The 19,898-nt window shown below is 41.3% G+C and overlaps 1 protein-coding gene across 1 annotated transcript; it reads left to right on the top strand.

Moving 5' to 3' along the window:
- Positions 1-1,769: 1,769 nt before the first annotated feature.
- Positions 1,770-10,509, top strand: gpr146 (G protein-coupled receptor 146). Its single transcript, XM_030789816.1, has 2 exons — positions 1,770-2,003; positions 7,937-10,509. The coding sequence occupies exon 2, from the start codon at positions 7,980-7,982 to the stop codon at positions 8,979-8,981; it is 1,002 nt and encodes a 333-aa protein (XP_030645676.1). The 5' UTR covers positions 1,770-2,003; positions 7,937-7,979; the 3' UTR covers positions 8,982-10,509.
- The last annotated feature ends 9,389 nt before the right edge of the window (positions 10,510-19,898 follow it).

Genomic DNA, 19,898 nt, shown 5'->3' with positions numbered 1-19,898 from the left:
AGTAAGTAAATGACAGGGCCCCAGGGAAGTGCAGAGCTGATGATGTAATGAGACAGTGTTCAGATCTCAGGATTATCTTTTCTGAGGAATTTCAGTCGAATCGCATCCTGCCCTGCATCACAGGTCGAGAGTTTTTTCCACTCATTTTATAACAGTTCTTCAGACAAAGTAATATCTGAAATAACCATGAAATCTACCATGTACACAGTTTCATCCGTGAGCATCATACCATACACTATACACCCACTGCTTCTACTAATGACAGATAGGCATTGTGGGCTGTTTGCTAACTACAGCGCTGGAGAGCGGTACACGTTCAGTGGCAAATAAATGTTGAAGTGACCATCATCATGCCTCTTAAATAGTAAGTAAAATATCCACTGTTGTCAGTGTACTTGAGAGTATAAAGACAAAGTTTCTTTTCATGAGAATGGACAACAACAACAACAACAACAACAACAACAAAAACAAACAACATCCTGAGAAAGGGATAGTGCATGAGAAAGACAGAGAGTCAAACACATGTGTTTCTTTAAACTCACATTTTCTAAACTCACACTGGCCTGATACAATGATTTTAGGAGACAAATCAATATTGACCAACCACATCATTTTCTGTCCGTACACCAGCTTGCCAAAGTTCAATTAGAGCACACAGAGGTAATTACAGACCGTGTTACAAAAGTTCTCTCTAGGTCAGGATTTCAATGTGGGTCAAAAGCAGGGAAGTATTTTAACTTGGGTCCACCTTCCATAATCCTTAATCTTCTTAGCAAATTGAAATCACTCGCTATGGGGATCCTGTCACCACTAAAGGAAGTCCTGAATGATGATTCGACAATGTCCAACTATTTTCTGGGGTTGTATTTGACCGATACTTAAAAATCACACAACCTAAAGCCACAGCACATTTTGATTGAAAAGTTGTCTGTTTTGTCTGTTGTGAGTAAATCTGCAACAAAAGGAAAACAGGAAAAGGCACGTAGCTCTGCTGTTTCTCCTCTGAAATATATTCATGACTTATGCAGTCAAAGCCACATTTATGTTTTGAATATGAGAACAAGCACAGCCACCTCGAATAAAAGCAACAAACATCATGAAACGTATTTTTTAAAAAAAAAAAAAAAAGAGCAAATATGGAGCTGGAAAAGCTTATCAAATATACTCAAAGAACACATTTCTCGAATATCAGATTCCACGAGTTCCTAAGCCAGTTACATAATTCATAAACATAATGTGTTAAATATGACTGGAATTCTTCCTAAAATAAAACAGAATATTCCTAAAATAGAATATATATATACATTTTTTTCTAATGGGAATTGAAAACCGAAAATCTTTCGAAGACGTTTATTTTAAGAAAATTCCCGGGTTTTAGGGAGTAATGCGCACGCATGTATCCTACTAGAGAATAGCTGGACCTCAGACAACCTACTGTAAAAACAGGAATGTAACCAAAAACACAATGGTAGGCCTCGTCTAACGTTTCATCATTTGCGGTCCGGGGGATTCAGAGCCACGCCACTGATCTGTGTCTATGCAACTTGCTGTCAAAGCTACTTTGAGGTGGGGTGTTTTCGTGTGTGGGAGAGGGTGCGTTATTGAGAATCGCTGTAACACCCCTCCCTCTGCTCTACTCGTCCAATGACTGCACCGAGGGCCAGTCGGGCCTCATCGGGCAAATGAAGAAAACGGTGGGGGAGGGTCACGTGTGTACACACTGTAGAGTTCAGTACCACTCGAGTCGTAGTAAGTCGACAACGTCCTCCCCTTTCCAGAACAAGCACCGTCGGTCGTAGGACGAAGTTTGCATATGAAGCCGTACTTATCGTTACCTTTTGTAAATTAATCGATCGTCTTATTTATTTTTTGGACGAGAAGAGGACAGCCTTTTTGTTTTATTTTTAGACCACATCAAAGTATCAAAGGAGATATGTCAATGGAAGTACAGCAGAACCCGATGCCTCCGTAGATTTGTCGCGGTGCCAAAAATTGCTCTTCTGGTGAGTTTACACCTTTAATCGGTTTTTAGATTTGGGTTTTTAGAAGTGGCTACATTTTTAAAAACCGACAGTACATCTCACAAAAGAGAAAATACAAAGTCACTTAAGAAATGTTCATTTGGCGAGTTAACGTGTATAATACCATACAACTACTCTCTTGCCCATTGGTTGTTGGGAAATTTGTGCTCTGAAGGATATGAACTTTGCTGACAGCCAGCTAACTTTGATGGGAGCGTACCTAAACACCGCTTCATTTTATAGTGACAGAAGATGTATGTCAAACCAAGCTATCCCGACTACAGTATGCCCCGTTTTCTCTACCCTCTGAAATGTTCATAGAATATGATTGTTTTGACTTTGCCCTACAGTTTTATTTAAACTGCCTATCATTGTAAACGAGTTTGTTTCACATTTGGTGGGGGTTAATAAATTATCGTAATTTTATTGAAAATATGGGTTTTCGATGTGTACTGAATACAAGGTCATTTAGCATGTTTCAAAGAACAGCCAAACAGGCGGCAAAATGATGAAACCTCTGAAAGCTAGTTTAGTAGAGGTGACCAAATGGATGTTGGCTTCATATAGTGGAAATGGTTTCGCTTCTGTAATTAAAGGAAGGACTAATATGAGGTTAGTAAGCCTTAATGAGTTCAGTCTTTTCAGGTCTGTCGTTCGTGCTAAGCAAGTCTTGTTTCTCAGCGTCGCATTTCAAGTACTAGTGTCGAAATTAAAGATAAAATCAACGCAAAGGTACTACGGGTGGTCGCTTAACTTCGTGTGGTTCATAGACGTGTTTCATAAATTAGGATATGGGGCACCTGACTGGTCAGAACTGGAAAAGATAGCAACATTTCTTTCTCGGCTGTGGAAGTGGAAACATTGAGAGACAACTATTTTGCTCTCGGGTAGTAAACTTCTATTTTAATTTCATAATCAGTCTCAGAAAAGAAAAAAAAAAAACCTGGTCACTGTGCCACTCCCTGAAAGGCGACAAGGCAACGCATTACCTTATCACGAATCGATCATATAAACACATTTATGAGCTACGTAATTTCCTTCACGTTCTTTGCAGTGGGATGGAATGATACGGGCTCCAAGTGGTCCAAGGCTGCTGGATTAGGATTGGAGACTCTAATCACACTCGCAGCACATCAAAAAGCAGTAAAGTGCCAACATTATATTTGTACTATCCTTTTAATCTATGAACTCTTATAGATTCACGTGAAATAAACCTGAAATAAACAATCAGTTTCCTCAGCGTGCAATTTAAATCCTGCTTATTGTTAAGTTTGTTTCCTGCATCCAGGCAGTGTTTGTCACGTTCCAACTTTATTTAATTTACCCTAACCGTGATCAGAATCATTACCTATGGTACTTGTGGACAGATCTACAGCTAGCTACTCGGCCAGCAACTTACCTACAACAGGGCCGGAAACCTGGCCTTGTTAACCCTGTGTGTGAGGATAAGATGTGGTGAAGTAGCTAGTGGCATTAGCAACGTCCTAGTTAAGTGAAAGTAAGCCAGATTTGTCAGGCTAGGCCAACTCCAGTGCTTAGCGCTTTCTATCCACGCAGCCTGAATCTTCCTTCCTCCCCAGAGCCATTTGGTGACAGAAATTTTGTTTGAACACTGTAGTATATGTAGATTTTTTAAAATTATAATCGCCATTATATCACCCATCAGCTCTTAAGTATGTAGAGGAATAATTCCATGTTAAAGAATAATCAGGACACGTAGCTAAAGGGTTGTATCTGTATTCTAATAAAGACAGGGCTTTGTTGGGATTTGTCATTTCAGCCCTAGCGCTGATGGTGCTGAAATGTCTTGTTGCAGGTCTTACAGTGACCGCACGTCAGGCCCCAGAGAAAGGGAAACAATTACGCTAAACTGAACCGGTGCCAAACATAGTATGTAGAGCGATGTCGAAGTTGCGATACTTGTCAACACAGACTCAGAAATTCATCAAGTGTTATATGAGACTACTGCATAGAGCGTTCCACTCAACATAAGGACACCCCTAGCACGAGACTAGTTTGTTTCCCAACCATGTCGTCGACAATCCAGCTGGACCAGATCGCAGGAAGACATATTATCCTATTTTCTCATATAATCATCTCCACAGTGTCTCCTTTGATCACATAACACCCAGGATTTCGCACAAACACTTGGTATCCTACAGCGGGTAAAGTTGGTTTTCACTGTAATGCATTCCTTTGAGGAAAAGCTATTGAATATTGCTGAATATTTTAGGTTAAAACTAGATTTTTTTTAAAAATTTATTTCTTGTCTGTTTCTCAATTCAGCGTAATGGTCGTTGCCTAGTCCATGCCAGAATCTGAAAGTTTCCACTGTCTGGCCAGCTCTGAAACTCATTAGGTATGCCCTGATAATCAGGAACATTTGGCCTAATATTGTTTGTCTTTGGAACACCATTCAGTCTGTTGTTGCAAAAAAAAAATTTTTTTGTTGCAAAAGTACACAAGGAGTTGCACAAGTGGAAATGACATTTGCACATATTTTATTTCTGCTGATCTGTTAAAAAAAAAAAAAAAAAAACTGTTGAGGCCATTAGCACACATGTATGTGTATGCTTGCTCTTCAGTTGTGTGTTAGCAGGTTTGCCTTGAATCTGTAACGTACAGACTTGACTGGCACTTTCAAATCAATTTTTAAAACTCTGTAGCTCCATAGGCAGCTAGAGTATTGCAGTAACCGAGCAGAATATTGCTGTTTGATTATGTGGTTCTCTGCTTTGCATCCTTATCAATATATTCATGGAAGCGTTTGAGAATGGCCTCTGATGTCTCAGCCTTGATGATTCAGTGACAGAGAGATTTATAGCTGAGGCTTTACAGCACCTTCGTGTCAGTGTTCAAAAGTTAGAGTTAAGAAAACCCTGCAGCAAACTGAATGCAAGCAGCTCCAGACCAGTTACCACCGTGTTCATTTGCTTCCCTGGCCCGTGGGAATTAGAAGCAAGATATTTCTGGAAGAAAGAGATGTTGTACTGTGCAGGGAAAGAGCGCTGCTACAGGTAGAATAATTCATTTACAGCAGAAGCCTGACTCTCACTGGAATTTAATGACCTGTGTTTGTCAGAATTTCACCAAGACTCAAGAGAAATTTCCAATTAGAGATTGGATGTTTTGAGATGTTTCTATGCTGGTTTCTTCTATTCTCTGCAGAATACTGGTGTGCAGGTGGAAATTAATTTATTAATTTAAGTTCTCTTAAGTTCTAGTTGCCTTGAAAGGAACATTTCTCAGTAGCTTAAACAAACAGTGTGTTTTCATTCCTTTTAATGTAATATGTCCAACTGCAAGTGCATGCCTCTTTCTCTATCGCCCCCCCCCCCCCCCCTCATATTGGTGTTACCTAAAACCTCCCGACATGCATACACTCAGCACAGAAAGCTCAATCATGTGACATCACTCAGCCGATTCTGAGAAATTGCTGTGCATTTCCAACGAGGATATGTGGGGTGTGGACCAGTGCTAGCACACTCCTCCCATTAGAGCGTGAAAAACACAGACAGCACGTCTACAAATGTCAAACACATCAGTCTCACAGAGCAACAACCCCCCCTCTGCAGAAGACAGGCTTGCCAAGTTGCACTTTCATCAGCGAGAAGAGTGCAGTTAATGACAGAGGTCCAAGGGTAGATGCTGAGTAGACTTGGAGCCTGGCACTGCAGTAAGGGCTTCAGTACTGAAGGCACAGACTGTGAAATGCCTCTGAATGCACTTGTGTGGAGAATTTTGACGGTTATTTTAATGGTTATTCTCTCAATAACAAATCCTATTGGCAGGCTTGACAATGCATTGACACGGTCTGCTGAGGAAGAAAGAATTACATCCAAATCAACGAACAGAAGTCTGTTCCACCGCAAGGTTTAGGATATTCAGACTGAAAAAAAAAAAGAAAAAAAAAAGCATACGTCTCCAGAATAAATAAGAGTGGCTGATTGTAAAGGTATACTTTGCTAATGGCGGTAGTTTGTCTTAGGTTCTGCTGAGAGAGGAGATTGGGGCCTTTTTTGGGGGCTGAGCGCTGGAATAGTTGCAACCCTTCTATGCTGTTCTTATTCCACTTATGGGTCTTGTCTTTTTTACTTCTTCTTCTCCTTCCTTTTTTTTTTTTTTTTTAATCTAATCCTTTGTCCAATCAAAATGAGTCACCTGGACAGGCTGGAGACAGCTGAAAGCTTTTTTTTCTAAAGCCAGTCCTTTTACACCTGTCTTTAGGAGACTTTATCACACAGTCTTTTTGTCTGGGTAATTCTACACCCCCTTAGACTTCCCGCTTCATCACCAGTGCTTAGGTTACAGCCGCTGCCAACCAATGGTTAGGTCAAGATTCTCCTGCCTCTAAGGATGGTCCATTCAACACAGGTAATGGTGCGTCAATAGCTGAAATTCACAGTCTTCACCCAAAGCTTCTTTGCTTAGAGTAATGTGGGAGAGATTTTGGAGCGATTCTTCAGACAGTCATTTGAAGTGTAGTATTTTGAGGACATGCTTTAGAGGTGTAGAGAAGAGAGACGCGTCTAATCCCTGCAGCTGGCTGATTGTGTATATGCTCTGCTGTTGGTCCCTGGGGCAAGAAGAGTCACTCTGTAACAGGGTTACGTAAGTGTAAAGAGAGGAATGTTCACTCTCTTGGCATCCATCTGTTCTGATGTCTTGAAGCTTATTTGACAGAGTGAGCAAAAAATTCAGAGTAGGTCAACAAACACACACGCACACACACACACACACAAATACACACAAATACAACTTCCTGCTGAGACTACATATCTGCTTTCCCTTTCACCTATATATAGATGTGCAATGATATTGATATTATTATTATTATTATTATGATTATTATTATTATACTGCTATATAATGAAGCCCAAGGACGTATCTCTAAATTGTCTCGTTTTTGTTCTGCCCTTTGAAGAGTAACACAGAGCCCATTGTATGAAAACCTCATGCTAAATGAGGATGACACCAGTGTGATGTGTAATTGCGTGTTTTGCGTAGAGACAGCGGCGTGTTACGTAACTGCGTTTTTAATGAGCGAGCTGTAGACAGGCGAGGCGTCCCATCGCATGTGCCCCGGTGAGTTCTGTGACCTCCTGCTGAACTCCAAACCCCGCAGTCAATCCACACAAACCTCTTCACATCGCATTGCACCCACCGCAGAAATCCACAGACCTTCTAGAGCCTTCTCCACCCTCTCTCTGACCCCTCCCGTGCTGTACAATGCCTTTTGCCACCGGGGCTAATCAGGAGGTGTGTAGGCAGGCCTTGCTTTCTTGGAAAGAAAAGGAGGGAGAATAAAGAGAGAAAGTGAGAGAAGAGAGAGAAAATTGAAAACTTTTCTCTTTTGAAGTGGCTTTCTGGAGATGTCATGCCAATGTGGTTTTGTGTTCCTCTGCACAAGCAAGAGCTTCAATAGCACTCGACAGCATGGCTCTAGAAGCCCCGAGTTTTTTTGTTTTTTTTTAGAGCCGAGCTGTCTAGTGCACCATATTGTGCCAAGTTTTATTCAGCCAGTGAGATGCAATGAAGTGGAATTAACGGCGTTACTCTGGACATAATGGCCGTGCCGTGTCTGTGCTGTTTATGTGTGAATGGTTTCACTTGCTTCTTTTCCCACTGTGGTGCTATTCAAAGAATAACAGGAATATGAGAAACCAAAATTACTAAGGGTTCAATTAGGAAACACCTGGGTCAAATAAAATCGCTGATTTACGGCGTTTATTCATGGCTCGTAAATGCCATCGGTGGGGTAAACATCGTAAACGTACATGCTGGTAAACTAAGAAGTCAGATTGGTTGAAATTGTTCCTAGTTCGCTGATCTCATATATTTGGTAGATTTAAGGAAAAGAAAAAAAAAATGAAAATACAGTCTTCTAATTCAGTCTCCCACCTTGTCTTCCACAGCTGAACCAGTAAACCAGAACCGGATCTCTGCCGTAGCCTAGCTATGTGGAGCTGCGTGGTTTACAATGAAACAGACGAAAACGTGGACCACCGTCTCTGCCAGGATTTTGGACTCATCCTGTCTGTCCTCTCGCTCATCTACCTGGTCGTGTGCTTTCCGGTGGCACTGTGCTACAACGCCCTACTGGTGGTGGTCAACCTTTCCAATAAGGTCTCCATGACAATGCCAGACGTCTACTTTGTCAACATAGCCATCGCCGGCCTGGTTCTGAACCTGGTGGCTCCCGTGGAATTGCTGGGCCCGAGTTTCACGCGTTGGCCCATGTGGGACTACAACAACGAAATCTACATCACGTTGCTCATCCTCTTCAACATCTCCTCGCTGGTCATCATGTACTCCACCACCTTGCTCAGCCTAGACTACTACATAGAACGCGCCCTGCCGCGCACCTACATGTCCAGCGTCTACAACACCAAGCATGTCTGCGGCTTCATCTGGGGAGGGGCCGTTCTCACCAGCTTCTCCTCGCTGCTCTTCTACGTCTGCAACCACGTCTCCACCAAGATCATCGAGTGCTCCAAGATGCAGAACAAGGAGGCGGCCGACGCCATCATGATGTTCATCGGCTACGTGGTTCCCGCCGTGGCCGTGCTCTACGCCTTCGTCCTCATCCTTCGAATCCGGAAAGAGTCCACGCCGTTGGACCAGGACTCCGGAAGGCTCGACCCTTCCATCCATCAGCTGCTGCTGGCTTCGGTTTGCGTGCAGTTCGTGCTCTGGACTCCGTACTACATGACCCTGTTGGTCCACACCATCTCCGGGATGCCGGGGAACCGTGCGAACGGCCAGCACATCACGACCTACTACTTTCTGCACTGTTTGTCCGTGCTCTTGGCCTTCTCCAGCAGCTTCGCCATGCCCCTTATGTACAGAAAGATGAACAAGAACTTCTCTCACAAGCTCCAAAGGCTCCTAAAGAAGTTACACTGCGGGGACCAGTCCTGTCCGCACGAACGCTCAACAGTACAACAGGTGGTCACGTGAAAGCGTGTGTTTGAACCAGCTCTCCCCGCTGGTCCGCCAGCACTTATGTACTTAAAGCTTCGAGAACGGCGCAGAACTCGCCTCGTGACCAGGAATTTATTGTGTTCTTGAACTGCAGTGTTTTCATTCCACACCAGGAATGGAATGCCTCTCCGTGTAAAACGACGGAAAACCTCTGGGGACAACTGAACGACTAAACTTTATGTGCCCGTCTCCTTTAGCGGACTGGGCAACCTAGAAGAAACCACTAAGTGCTGTTTTTTTTGTGTAAACCGTGCTTGTTCTTTGGAACTTGGCTCGTTGCCGTGAGAAAAGCTAACCCTATCCCATTGTCTGTTCTCCTGAAGGGTACAATGAGCGTGTGATAGGCATCTGAAGAATAAGTTTAGGTACAGTCCTCTAATGTGATGCTTTGTGGCCAGCCTCTACCCGCTCAGCTCCAGGCTGCATTTTGCTTGAGGTCCTCTTATGTTTTGATCCAATATATACTCTGCTTGGCTAAGCAAGAAGGAATTTTTATGGTTCCTTCTCGCCACTGAAACACACTGTTCAAAACTGTCAGTCCAATAGACAATATCATTTTACACTAATACCTCACTTTCACTCCCCGAGGGCATTACATAGGAGCAGACTATCATTGACGTTAATGAAACTGTCATTGTCATTTGGAGCTATCCAAATTATTTCCAGACAAGCTATCCAAGACATTTCCAGAGATTACACTCAGAGACCTTCTTTTCAGGGAGCAGGTAAAGTCAGATAGAACTGACGGTTTGCTGATAGTATTCCAAAACTGCCTGCAACTGTCATTCGCCTATGTGTGTGTGTGTGTGTGTGTGTGTGTGAGTGAGAGAGAGAGTGCATGCATGTGTTCACTCATATGTGTGCTTGTGCATATTTGTGTGCGAGTGAGTCATTGTACACGTGTGTCTTCATTCCTGTGTGTGTGTGTGTGTGAGAGAGAGGGAGCTGCTTACTCTTTAAGGTGATGTGACCCATGCTAGTGCTGCTACTCAGTCTTGTCACTTCCCACAGATTTGGGGCTGAGTTGCGGGGGGGGGGGGAGTCAGTGTTGACATAGCTGATGTTTATAGTTCAGCAATGCAGTGGTCAAGAAACACACCATCCACATGTCCAAACAATAAGCTAGAGTAGGTTGCATTTGCACTGTTATCACAATGTCATTCTTATCAGTCTCACGTCACTTAGGGTAACACTGAAAAGGTGGGATTCTGTCCTGACTCACCAGGACAGAGTTTTAAAATAAATGACGCAGTTTCGCAAACAGGCGTCCAGCTTAATCATTACTCAACCATTGATCAAAGTCCCGCTGATATCCATTAAACACATTTTTAAAGCAATGGTATGTCATTGATACACTAAAGAGTTGAAGGAAAGAAGTAAATTGTAATACAAACAAACCTTTTGAGATGCAACATTGATACAGTACCTTATAAATGATTCGTTTTTATTAGATACATGCCCGTGGCATTCCCCATATTCCTGGAACAGATTTGAGGAGGTAAAAAAAAAAAAAAAAATAGCGATGGGAAAAGTCAGTTTCACGGGAGAAACTCACTTTCCCATTCTTGACCAAAAAAAATAAAAAAAATCGTTCACAACAATGAAGCTTCAGAGGAAACGTCAGATTGGCCGCATCATTCCCAGCGGCCGTCCAGTGGCCTTTCTCTCGCCGCCGGCGCTTAAACATGGAAATATAAACAAATACTTTCATGGAAATAAAGATTAGCGACAGGGCACGGAAGGAAAAAAAACCCCTGCAGTGAGTCCTTGTTATGTTTGCATAGGGCATGACAGGTGGAGTGTATTCCTCCTGGCTTTGAACCAGTGGAATTCACTACAAAAGAATAGATATATATATATTTTTGAGAGTATGTACTGTATGTTTAAGGGGAAATATATATATATATTATCTTTTTAAATCCAGTTATATAAACAGAGGAAAGAATATATTTAATTGAAGATAAAAATACAAACAAAAAAACTTCCATAGGTCAAGAAAAATGAATGGCAGTTGCTTTGGTTATTCTTAGTGTGTATATGCCAGTATATGTGTGTAATTTAAAATGTGTGTATATATTGTATGACAGAGATTTACTGGGGGAAAAAAACAACAAGCCCTTTTCAGATTTACAGTATTATTTTCTCAGAGATATATTTAGATACCATAGTGTCTGTAATCCTCTTAATTGTACCGTACTGAGTCAAGGATTGATTTTTTTTTTCAGTAAACTAGCATTAATATTGCTCTGCATATTTTCCATCGGTGTACGATTTTCTCATGTCGGTTTTGCCTGCAACACTGATTTTTGATTTTTTTTTTCTTCCCAATGACAGTTTTACCCAAAAGGATAGATGTCAAAGTGCATATTCAAATTTAACTGTGAACAGAAATCAGATGCTCTCACACTCAACTGAAAAGGAATAATGGTAAAAATGAATAAATAAATAAACATAGTTTATCTAACAGATGTGAAACTTGCTGTTCTGTTCTGTTTTTTTTATTTTGTGAACCTTAGCACAGTGCCAGTAACACTAAAGAGAAACCACACTGAAGCTCTCTATGGCAGTGTAATTACATTCACATTGCCCATCAGCAGAGCATGGTCAACCACAGACAGTTGTACGGCAAAAAAAAGATTTTTTTTTTCTCTCTTATTCTATCAGCCTGTGTACTTATCACATAAGACCAAGACAAGGCAGACTGAGGTAATCTGCATCCATGTCACCAAGCTGTTTCATTCAACAAAACAAACACTTTGACATTCAGATATACACACACACACACACAACGAATCATTGAGGAATCATTGTCAGTTGTCATTGTCAATGTTCGAATAGATCAAAATCAAAATGCTAGTGTTCAAGAGCTGCTGTTACGTAGAATCATTTCGCAGGCTTCAAAATAACAGTTTAGAATGACAAATTCTGTTAGAAGTGTGAGGGGGGGGAGAGAGACTGTTTTAAGATGTCGCGTGTTGGCTCTTATTAACCCTTTCCATGAAACTGAGTCAGACACGTAACGTTGATGAAAACCTCAGCATTCTTGTCTCTTATTTTGTGTTTGCTGAATGACAGAGGAGCAGACCAGCCCTGCTCTACTGAGAGCTCCTGTGGCTGACACCCAGAGCCTGTCAGAGTGGATGTGGACCAGGACGCTCGCTTCACCCCATGACTGTCTGCACTCTGTGTGTGTGTGTGTGTGTTTGTGTGTTTATGCTCCCTCCATAGAGCCTGTGGCGTCCCCAAACCACGCCACTCAGACCTAGAGCGAGAAAAGAACATTCCAGACATACTGAGAATTGTTTAGACTTCCGAAAGCCTACCGTGCAGCATTCTTCCCTTTTCACAAACACAAAAACAATATTGTATTATAACAAACAATACATCATGCACCATGCAGCAAAAAAATCACATGGAAATAACTGCAGGGGTGGATTTATTTTTTTTTTTTTTTTTAAATCATAGTTCTTTCATTTAGTCTTTTCCGACTGTGTCAAACCAAATATATCAAACAAGCTGAAAACACTATCATTGTTTTATTGCACATCAGGCCATGTTTTTTTTGTTTGTTTTGTTTTGTTTTGTTTTGTTTTGTTTCACTCCATGCCTCAGCTGAACGCTTCCTGTCCACATTTGTAATTACTTTAGAAAGGATGAAGAACGGGCTTATCCAAGCGAAAGCACCATTGCATAAATGGCAGCTCTGTAATCCACGTTAAAGGGGACCCTGCTTTTCAAAAGGAAAAAAAAAAAAAAAAAAAAGCTCTAACCAGCTGCTGGTGCCGCTCACTGGCTAGCTACCGTTCGCAAATATAAGCCCAGACACACATATGTGCTATCACAACACACTGTATTGTTGAGCGTATGCCAGCGTACCTCGCCGATTTACCGCAGGCTAAAAGGAACATTTACTGTAGCTCTCTCAAGCAACCACTGAGCCAAATACGGTTCCCTGCTGCTTAGTTTAGTATGGCGACAGGAGGACCTCAGCACAGTTGACTTCACATCTGGAAATAATATGATAATGGTGGTTGAAAGAGTGTTGCTATGGATGCGGTTCCTGGGCGATATTTCGTAAAGCAGAAGAGTCTGTTTAACCTGATTCACGTATCCATGGACACCGTAGGACTCGAGCAAGCAAAACAACGTCCTCAAAAAACACAAAGACTGTAAACGAAGCCGTGTCCAATAACCGCCATGGCAGTTAATTCAAATATTACAAATGTCCAGGACGGATATACATGCATGTCAGCCTTGCTTTCTTAGAATTCCACAGTTCACCTGGTATATGTCAACATTAATGATTCCACAGTTCACCTGGTATATTTCAACATTAATAATTCCACAATTCACCTGGTATATTTCAACATTAATAATTCGTGGTGGGGCTGGAGACCGGTGCCGGGGGCTGTGGGGGGGGGTTCGGCAGTTGTACTTAACTTTACATTTACAAACTTAACTCTTATTGTGTTTATCATACCACCAGGACTCAAAACCCAGGTTGCACAACACATTTTAAATCACTCAAAAAGCAGACCTAACTCCTTTTTTTCTTTTTTTCCCTTTTTTTTTTTAACCACAGGTATGTATACAATTTACCTTTAAGAGACTGGTCTACCCCTGTCCCATTTCAAAGTAGATCTAAACTCAGTTTTAAGAGTTGTTGTCTAACAGAGGAGAAATGTTTAGCATGAATCAGCTATCCAGGACCACCAAGGTAGCAAGTGCGTTTGGTTTTTCGCTTAAACTTTTTAGCTGTTTGCGTTGGCTTTTCCCCAGATCTCTCAAAAAGGAACAAAGGTTCTTTCTCTCAACCAGGGTCAAACCAGGCAATGCTAATTCTAATCAGTACCTCGCAATAGAGGGATAACCATAAGACACTTAATGCTCGTTAGGAAAAAAAAAGAAAGAAGTAGAAGAAGAATGATACTTCAGTCTTAGAGCCCTGTATGACTGATATGAACGTGATTTGCTGAAAGAGTGAAACACACATTCTTACTGTACACAGTTGACCTGGTTTCACGCGCGTCATATCCCACAGAAATAGATGCTGTTGTACAGTCATAGAGTGAGAACTGGAGGGGTGAGGAAGCTGTGATTCATATGCGTGTGTTTCACTCAGATCAGTCCTCTCTTGAATTATAGTAAACATTTTAAGAGGCATGAGACAGCTCAGCATCAGTACAAAAAAAACCCAAAAAAAACACAGCCTTTTCAAACCTGTGCTGCTGGCCCAGAGCAAACGGCCAGGCCAGAACAGATGGCTGAAATCCAACCCTCCAGCCGTCTCCTGCCAAAACCTCTCAGTATTTTTCCTTTTTCCAGAATGTACTGGAGAATCAAAAATATAATAACAATGAAAACCCCAATGTCAGCAAAACATCAAAAAATCAACCCCAGGAACCACACAGGAGAAGTATGCCATTGTCGGCTGTATTTCCTATTGTGGTTAGAAGGTTTGGATGGCCGGGAAGCAAGAGGAACGGCCTTCGCTGTTAAAGCAGGCAAGATTGTCCTTCTGTACAGATTTCCACAACACTGAGTCTGAAGACCACCCTGAACCTGACCAACCACAGTTACAGAACTCACACAGTCTCACGTAGCTCTCTCACTCTCTCTCTCTCTCTCTTTCTCTCTCTCCCACTCTCTCTCTCTGTGTCTTTCAGTGTGCCTCTCTCCTAACTCCTTCGTGCTCTCTTTCTGCCTGTCTGTCTGTCTGTCTGTCTGTCTCCCCCTCCTCTTCTCTCTTACACACATAGACACACAGTGCTTGCTGGTGCTTAGTGCATTTATCATTGCAACAAGTACAGATTATGTTTGACTGAGCAAGCGAATGACATAATAGTTACTTACTTTGCATTATGTAATTGAGTCATGTAGACTTAACATGCCATCATGTTTTGCTATTCATCTGGCCAGCCATCCAATGATAATCGCATTAGTATCCCTGTAAGTAATTATAAAGACTCTCTAGTGAGGCCTTAAATGTAGCTGAATCATCCAAACACACAGTGGTATGCAGAGAATGCTGGATGTTATAAATATTCTAATTAAATAAATCATTTTAGTCTCTGATCACTGGATCATGACACAAACAAACCAGTGTTTGCAATCTAATTTCTTGGACACAATGGGTTACAACACCTTAACACATTTGAATGAAAACATCATGGAATCATACAGAAATCTGCCATACGCATGGACAGACTGATAGTGCAGCCTGCAAATAAAATACAGAAAAATCTGCATTGGTGAAATTCACACGGTTGAATGGTTAACTGGTCATATGCCTTATTAATCCCATCATTTTCAGATCACCTGAACCATTTCTGTGTTTGCGAAGCATAGGAACCCAATGAGCTTAACTGACATACTGTTTTAGACACAATAATCCATTCACACAAATCATACGCCTGTCACATATAGGTGTTACCTGACCGAGCGTCCAGGTGTACCTAAAAAATGCCTCTTTGTCCGTCATAATCCCTGTTTGGGATTATTGTGGACAAAGCACCAGAGATCATTGTCTAGAGTGAGTTTAAATCCTCACCTCCCAGTGGACAGCTGCGGCTCTGTGAAACGGCGGGAAGTCAGACAGCCTGCTTTGCGTCTTGTTTTCGGAGAGACAGCTGGACCACCCCCCTGCTCCCTTTCATCCGAAAAACCCCTCACAGGTGCTGGATTCTGTGACAACAAATAGTACCCTAATGGTTTCAAGGTCAGTGACCTTTGGCCTTAGGCAAAAAGACATCTTTCTGTCCCACTGAGGGAACCATGTGGTCAGATCCTTTCTTTTATCTCGACTGCTGGAGACTACCTCTGCCCTCAACTAAATTTGCAAAGCCTAACATGAAAGCATGCAACAATGTGTAACTTCTTATCTAAATATAATGACATAACAGTCGCTATGAATACGTTGCAGTGTTCAAATTAATGTGCAGAGTGGCAGTGATGGTGTTTTCACAACACTGGCCCTGGATAAAGGTTATGAATAATTAACACATGAGCACCATCAAGTGGCCAGTTCAGGACAGTGCAGCACTGTTATCATATTATACCATTATTTGATTCTTTTGAACATATCTTTTCTATGGTACAGCTGTAGCCTGTTCCTTAAGCCACAAGTCTGAGCCTTCTCTTCACTCCTAACACCAGTTTTGTATCTGTGACTTACTTTCAAATGATTAAAAAAACACATTTTAAACAGTGTTCCAAGAGGAGCTGATCAAGGGAAAGGCTCTAAACCTGATAGTCTTTTCACACAGACACAGATATGATCATTCATTCAGCATCTCAATCCAATCAGACATCAACAAAGAGCATTTTATTCCACACAAGGTTAAAGGTGTATTTGTAAGAAGAAGAATACTCTAAGGAACATTATTCATACACAGCTAAAACGTGATACTATTCTGGATTAAGTCAATGTCATGCAGTTCTTATTCCTCTGAAAGCAGAGTTTTGTTAAAAAGCGCTGAAGGGGAACATGGAAGATGTGTTGACACATGCTTCCGATCTTTATGTCAGCTCTGTTTCCTGAGGTCTCTGTTCTCTGTAGTGCTTGTTTCCTCATTGCTGCAGCCTGCTGTTCACAGTATCCTGGCCTTCTGCCTGAATATACACACTCCCCGCCACATGTGCGCAGACATCACTCTCTGCTCTAATATTACACATGCAGACAGTGGGACGGATGGACAGACAGACGGACAGACAGACAGACAGATAGACAGCCAGATAGATAGATAGATAGATAGATAGATAGATAGATAGATAGATAGATAGATAGATAGATAGATAGATAGATAGAAATGTAGCTATACTGTGTTGTTCTCCCGATGAGTAAGATGTGAATTACGCCCATGGGCATATGAAATTAAATATTTATCATGTTAAATTAAAAATGTGTGCATGATACATCAAACAGTACTGTCACGCATCCAAACTCATTTGTTTCAGTCATAATATCACATGTACTTACCACATGACTTATCATTCATTCCAGATAGTTTGAATTACAATTGAATTCTGGTCCCTTAAGACCCTGACGTGTTTGTCATACATTAATACAATCTACATACAAGTGTGAGCTGAGAAAGTTGCCATGGTGATATTCATTATAGAGATCAACACAGAGGCGTTCAGCCTAAGAATCATTTGCTACCTCTCTAGATAATAGAGAGCAAACGGTGGACTACCTGATGCAAGCAGCAAGATACAAATGAATGCTTTATCATGGAAAAAACAACTAAGTCAATTTCAAATAATTTTTTTTTTTTAATTTATTAACACACTCTCAAGACTTCTTTCTCTTAATTCGGTTAATGGCGAGGCAAGGTTATATTTGGAAAGTGGCTGGCAGGCAGTGTAAACAAACCACAGATTAACAATAATTTATCTGAACAATGAGAGCATTACATAAATAAGCCAGGGTGGGGGGCCTTTTTGGATTTCACACATTGTGGGACTCTTTGAAAAGAGGACAGAATACCTGGAACTCCGGGATATTCAATTATGCCATATCTACGTGAGAAAGGCGTGTGTCTACTAATTAGAATTATGTGACGAGCCATGAAAGTTATTGAGGGCCCTGGCTTCCTCTACAAGTCGCTACCTGGCAACATATAATTATCCTTGCCTTTGCTGATCGAACCAGTCCTATTCAGCTGGCTTGCATTGTGTGAGTCACAGACTTTATACATAAATGAATACAGCAATTGGTCTATGCCTCACAATTAATTCATTCCGTGTAGATCCGATCATTTATGTGTCGGGAGAAGACCGCGCTCAGGTGGTTAAGTTTAATAAAGGGGACAGAGAGCAGGCTATTTTTGTACGAACAGAGAATAAACACCCAAAAGCTGTTTATAAGTTATGGGAAAATCCTTAAACGAAAGCAAACCAGAGAGAAAAGTAGTTACATTTACATTTACGTTTATTCATTTACCAGACGTTTTTATCCAAAGCGACTTCCAAAACAGGCAGAATACAAACCAAACGAAGCCATGAAGAAGCCGTCTATAGCATCAGTGCCACCGCTAAATTCAGTACTAGACAAGATACACATGTTAGCGAAGTTAAAGGAAAGTAAGTGAACTCCACACAGATACAAGGGGGTCTGTAGCCCCATAATCTAAAGCTATCATGGATCATCGATCATAAAGTATCACAAAATAAGTGCTAAGTAGGCTAGTACCCGCCATAGGAAATGAAATCGACATAAAAATAGCCTATGCATCTTTTTACCGGAAAATTCTTCTCTGCATATTAAAAAAAAAACCCATAATCATCGTGTGCTAAATCTGCTACCTTTATTATGTTTCTTTTATTATTATTATTGTTATTATTATTATTATTATTATTTTGTTAATGGTTTTGGTTTGTCAATAAACTTGCCGTGGTAAATTTCAGTGAATGAATTTTGATTACATAGTTTTGCCCAATCCCTTTACCTTGCCAATGTTTTTGCATAACACATGGGTTTAGTCTGTTTTTGGACAGGGATGTAAGAGCACTATTTCTCTCTCTCTCTGTCTCTCTCTCTCTCTCTGTGTCTTTTGTGGTGGTTGTTGTTGTTGTGATTGTTGTTGTTTTGTCTGCTTCCTTGGGTTCCAGTTGGTGATGAGAGCAGGGTTTGTTGGTCTTGGCCTCCATCTCAGGCGGTAGCCACTTTAAACAGGTTGTTTATTTTTCAGCTTTGCATGACGCACTCCATGGAGACACAGAGCACTTGAAAGTATAAAAATTAGTCTTAAGGACTAAGTATCAGTTACTCTATATATGTCCCCCTTAAAAAAATGATTAATGGTTATCACTTGAGGAAGTATGTCAGAATTGCAGTTTATTTGAAAAAGTATGACTCACAGAAAATTTAAACACTTGTACATAGATGCGCAAACACTCAACATATCAGTGACATAATGTGCATCATACAGTACTTATATGTGTTGTAAATCGTATAAGGACTTGAGTAGTTACAGGAAAGGTTACAGCCAGCAGATGGCCGTTTGTAAACACTAGTGCTTTCTGCTTTGTGTCACCTAACCATTTTCCCACCTGGTGCACAAAAGAAACCCATGTCCTACACAAACAATGAAATCATCTGGCTTTGGATTAGTCCCAATGTGGCATAAGCTGGGTATTAAAAATAGCTAAAACATTTGTGGTTCTCTTGGCATGTGTTTTGTCGGCAGTGTTTGACACACTCAGAAGTCAGCCATAAAGTCTTTTGATTGTCAGAAAACAGGTCTTTTACCGGTGCGGATATCCCTTCATCATTTTGCCTTTATTCTCTTCTCTCTCTCTCTCTCTCTCTCTCTCTCTCTCTCTCTCTCTGTCTCTCTCTCCCTCTCTCTGTCTCTCTCTCTGCAGTTCCACAGGAGGGAGCCTGTTACAGATCATTTCAACAGGGCACTAAGACACAGACCATGTCCCCCTGTGCCACTGAATACAAAACAGTGTCCACTCTTAACATCATTCTAATTGTCAATGAAAACTCTGTTAGCAGGACATGGAACACACCTGAGGCATTTCTTGGGAGCTATCTTGACATGAGAGGTCTGGTGAGGTGAACAGAATCCATCCCTGCACACAAAACTAAATTACAAGCATTATGTTATATGACTCATGGATCTCAAAGCCACGAAAACCTTTATAATATCCATCAAAGTCAATATTAAGCTACTTCTAATCAGCCTCTTATCGCCTCAAGAAGCCCTGATGTTTACTATAGTCACGTACAGACTGCATGTGTTTTGTTCTGTGACCATCTTTGTATTGTCGTCTTGTAAAAAAAAACCGAACAAACAAAAATTTGGATGTGACCGTACAGCATGACATTTGAAAATACTGGACATGGGGAGCTTAAAATATCCCACGAGCTCATAAACTTGGGCA

The sequence above is a fragment of the Chanos chanos genome, chromosome 13, assembly GCF_902362185.1.
Source record: "Chanos chanos chromosome 13, fChaCha1.1, whole genome shotgun sequence".
NCBI lineage: Eukaryota > Metazoa > Chordata > Actinopteri > Gonorynchiformes > Chanidae > Chanos > Chanos chanos.
This window is presented reverse-complemented; position numbering and strand designations above follow the sequence as displayed.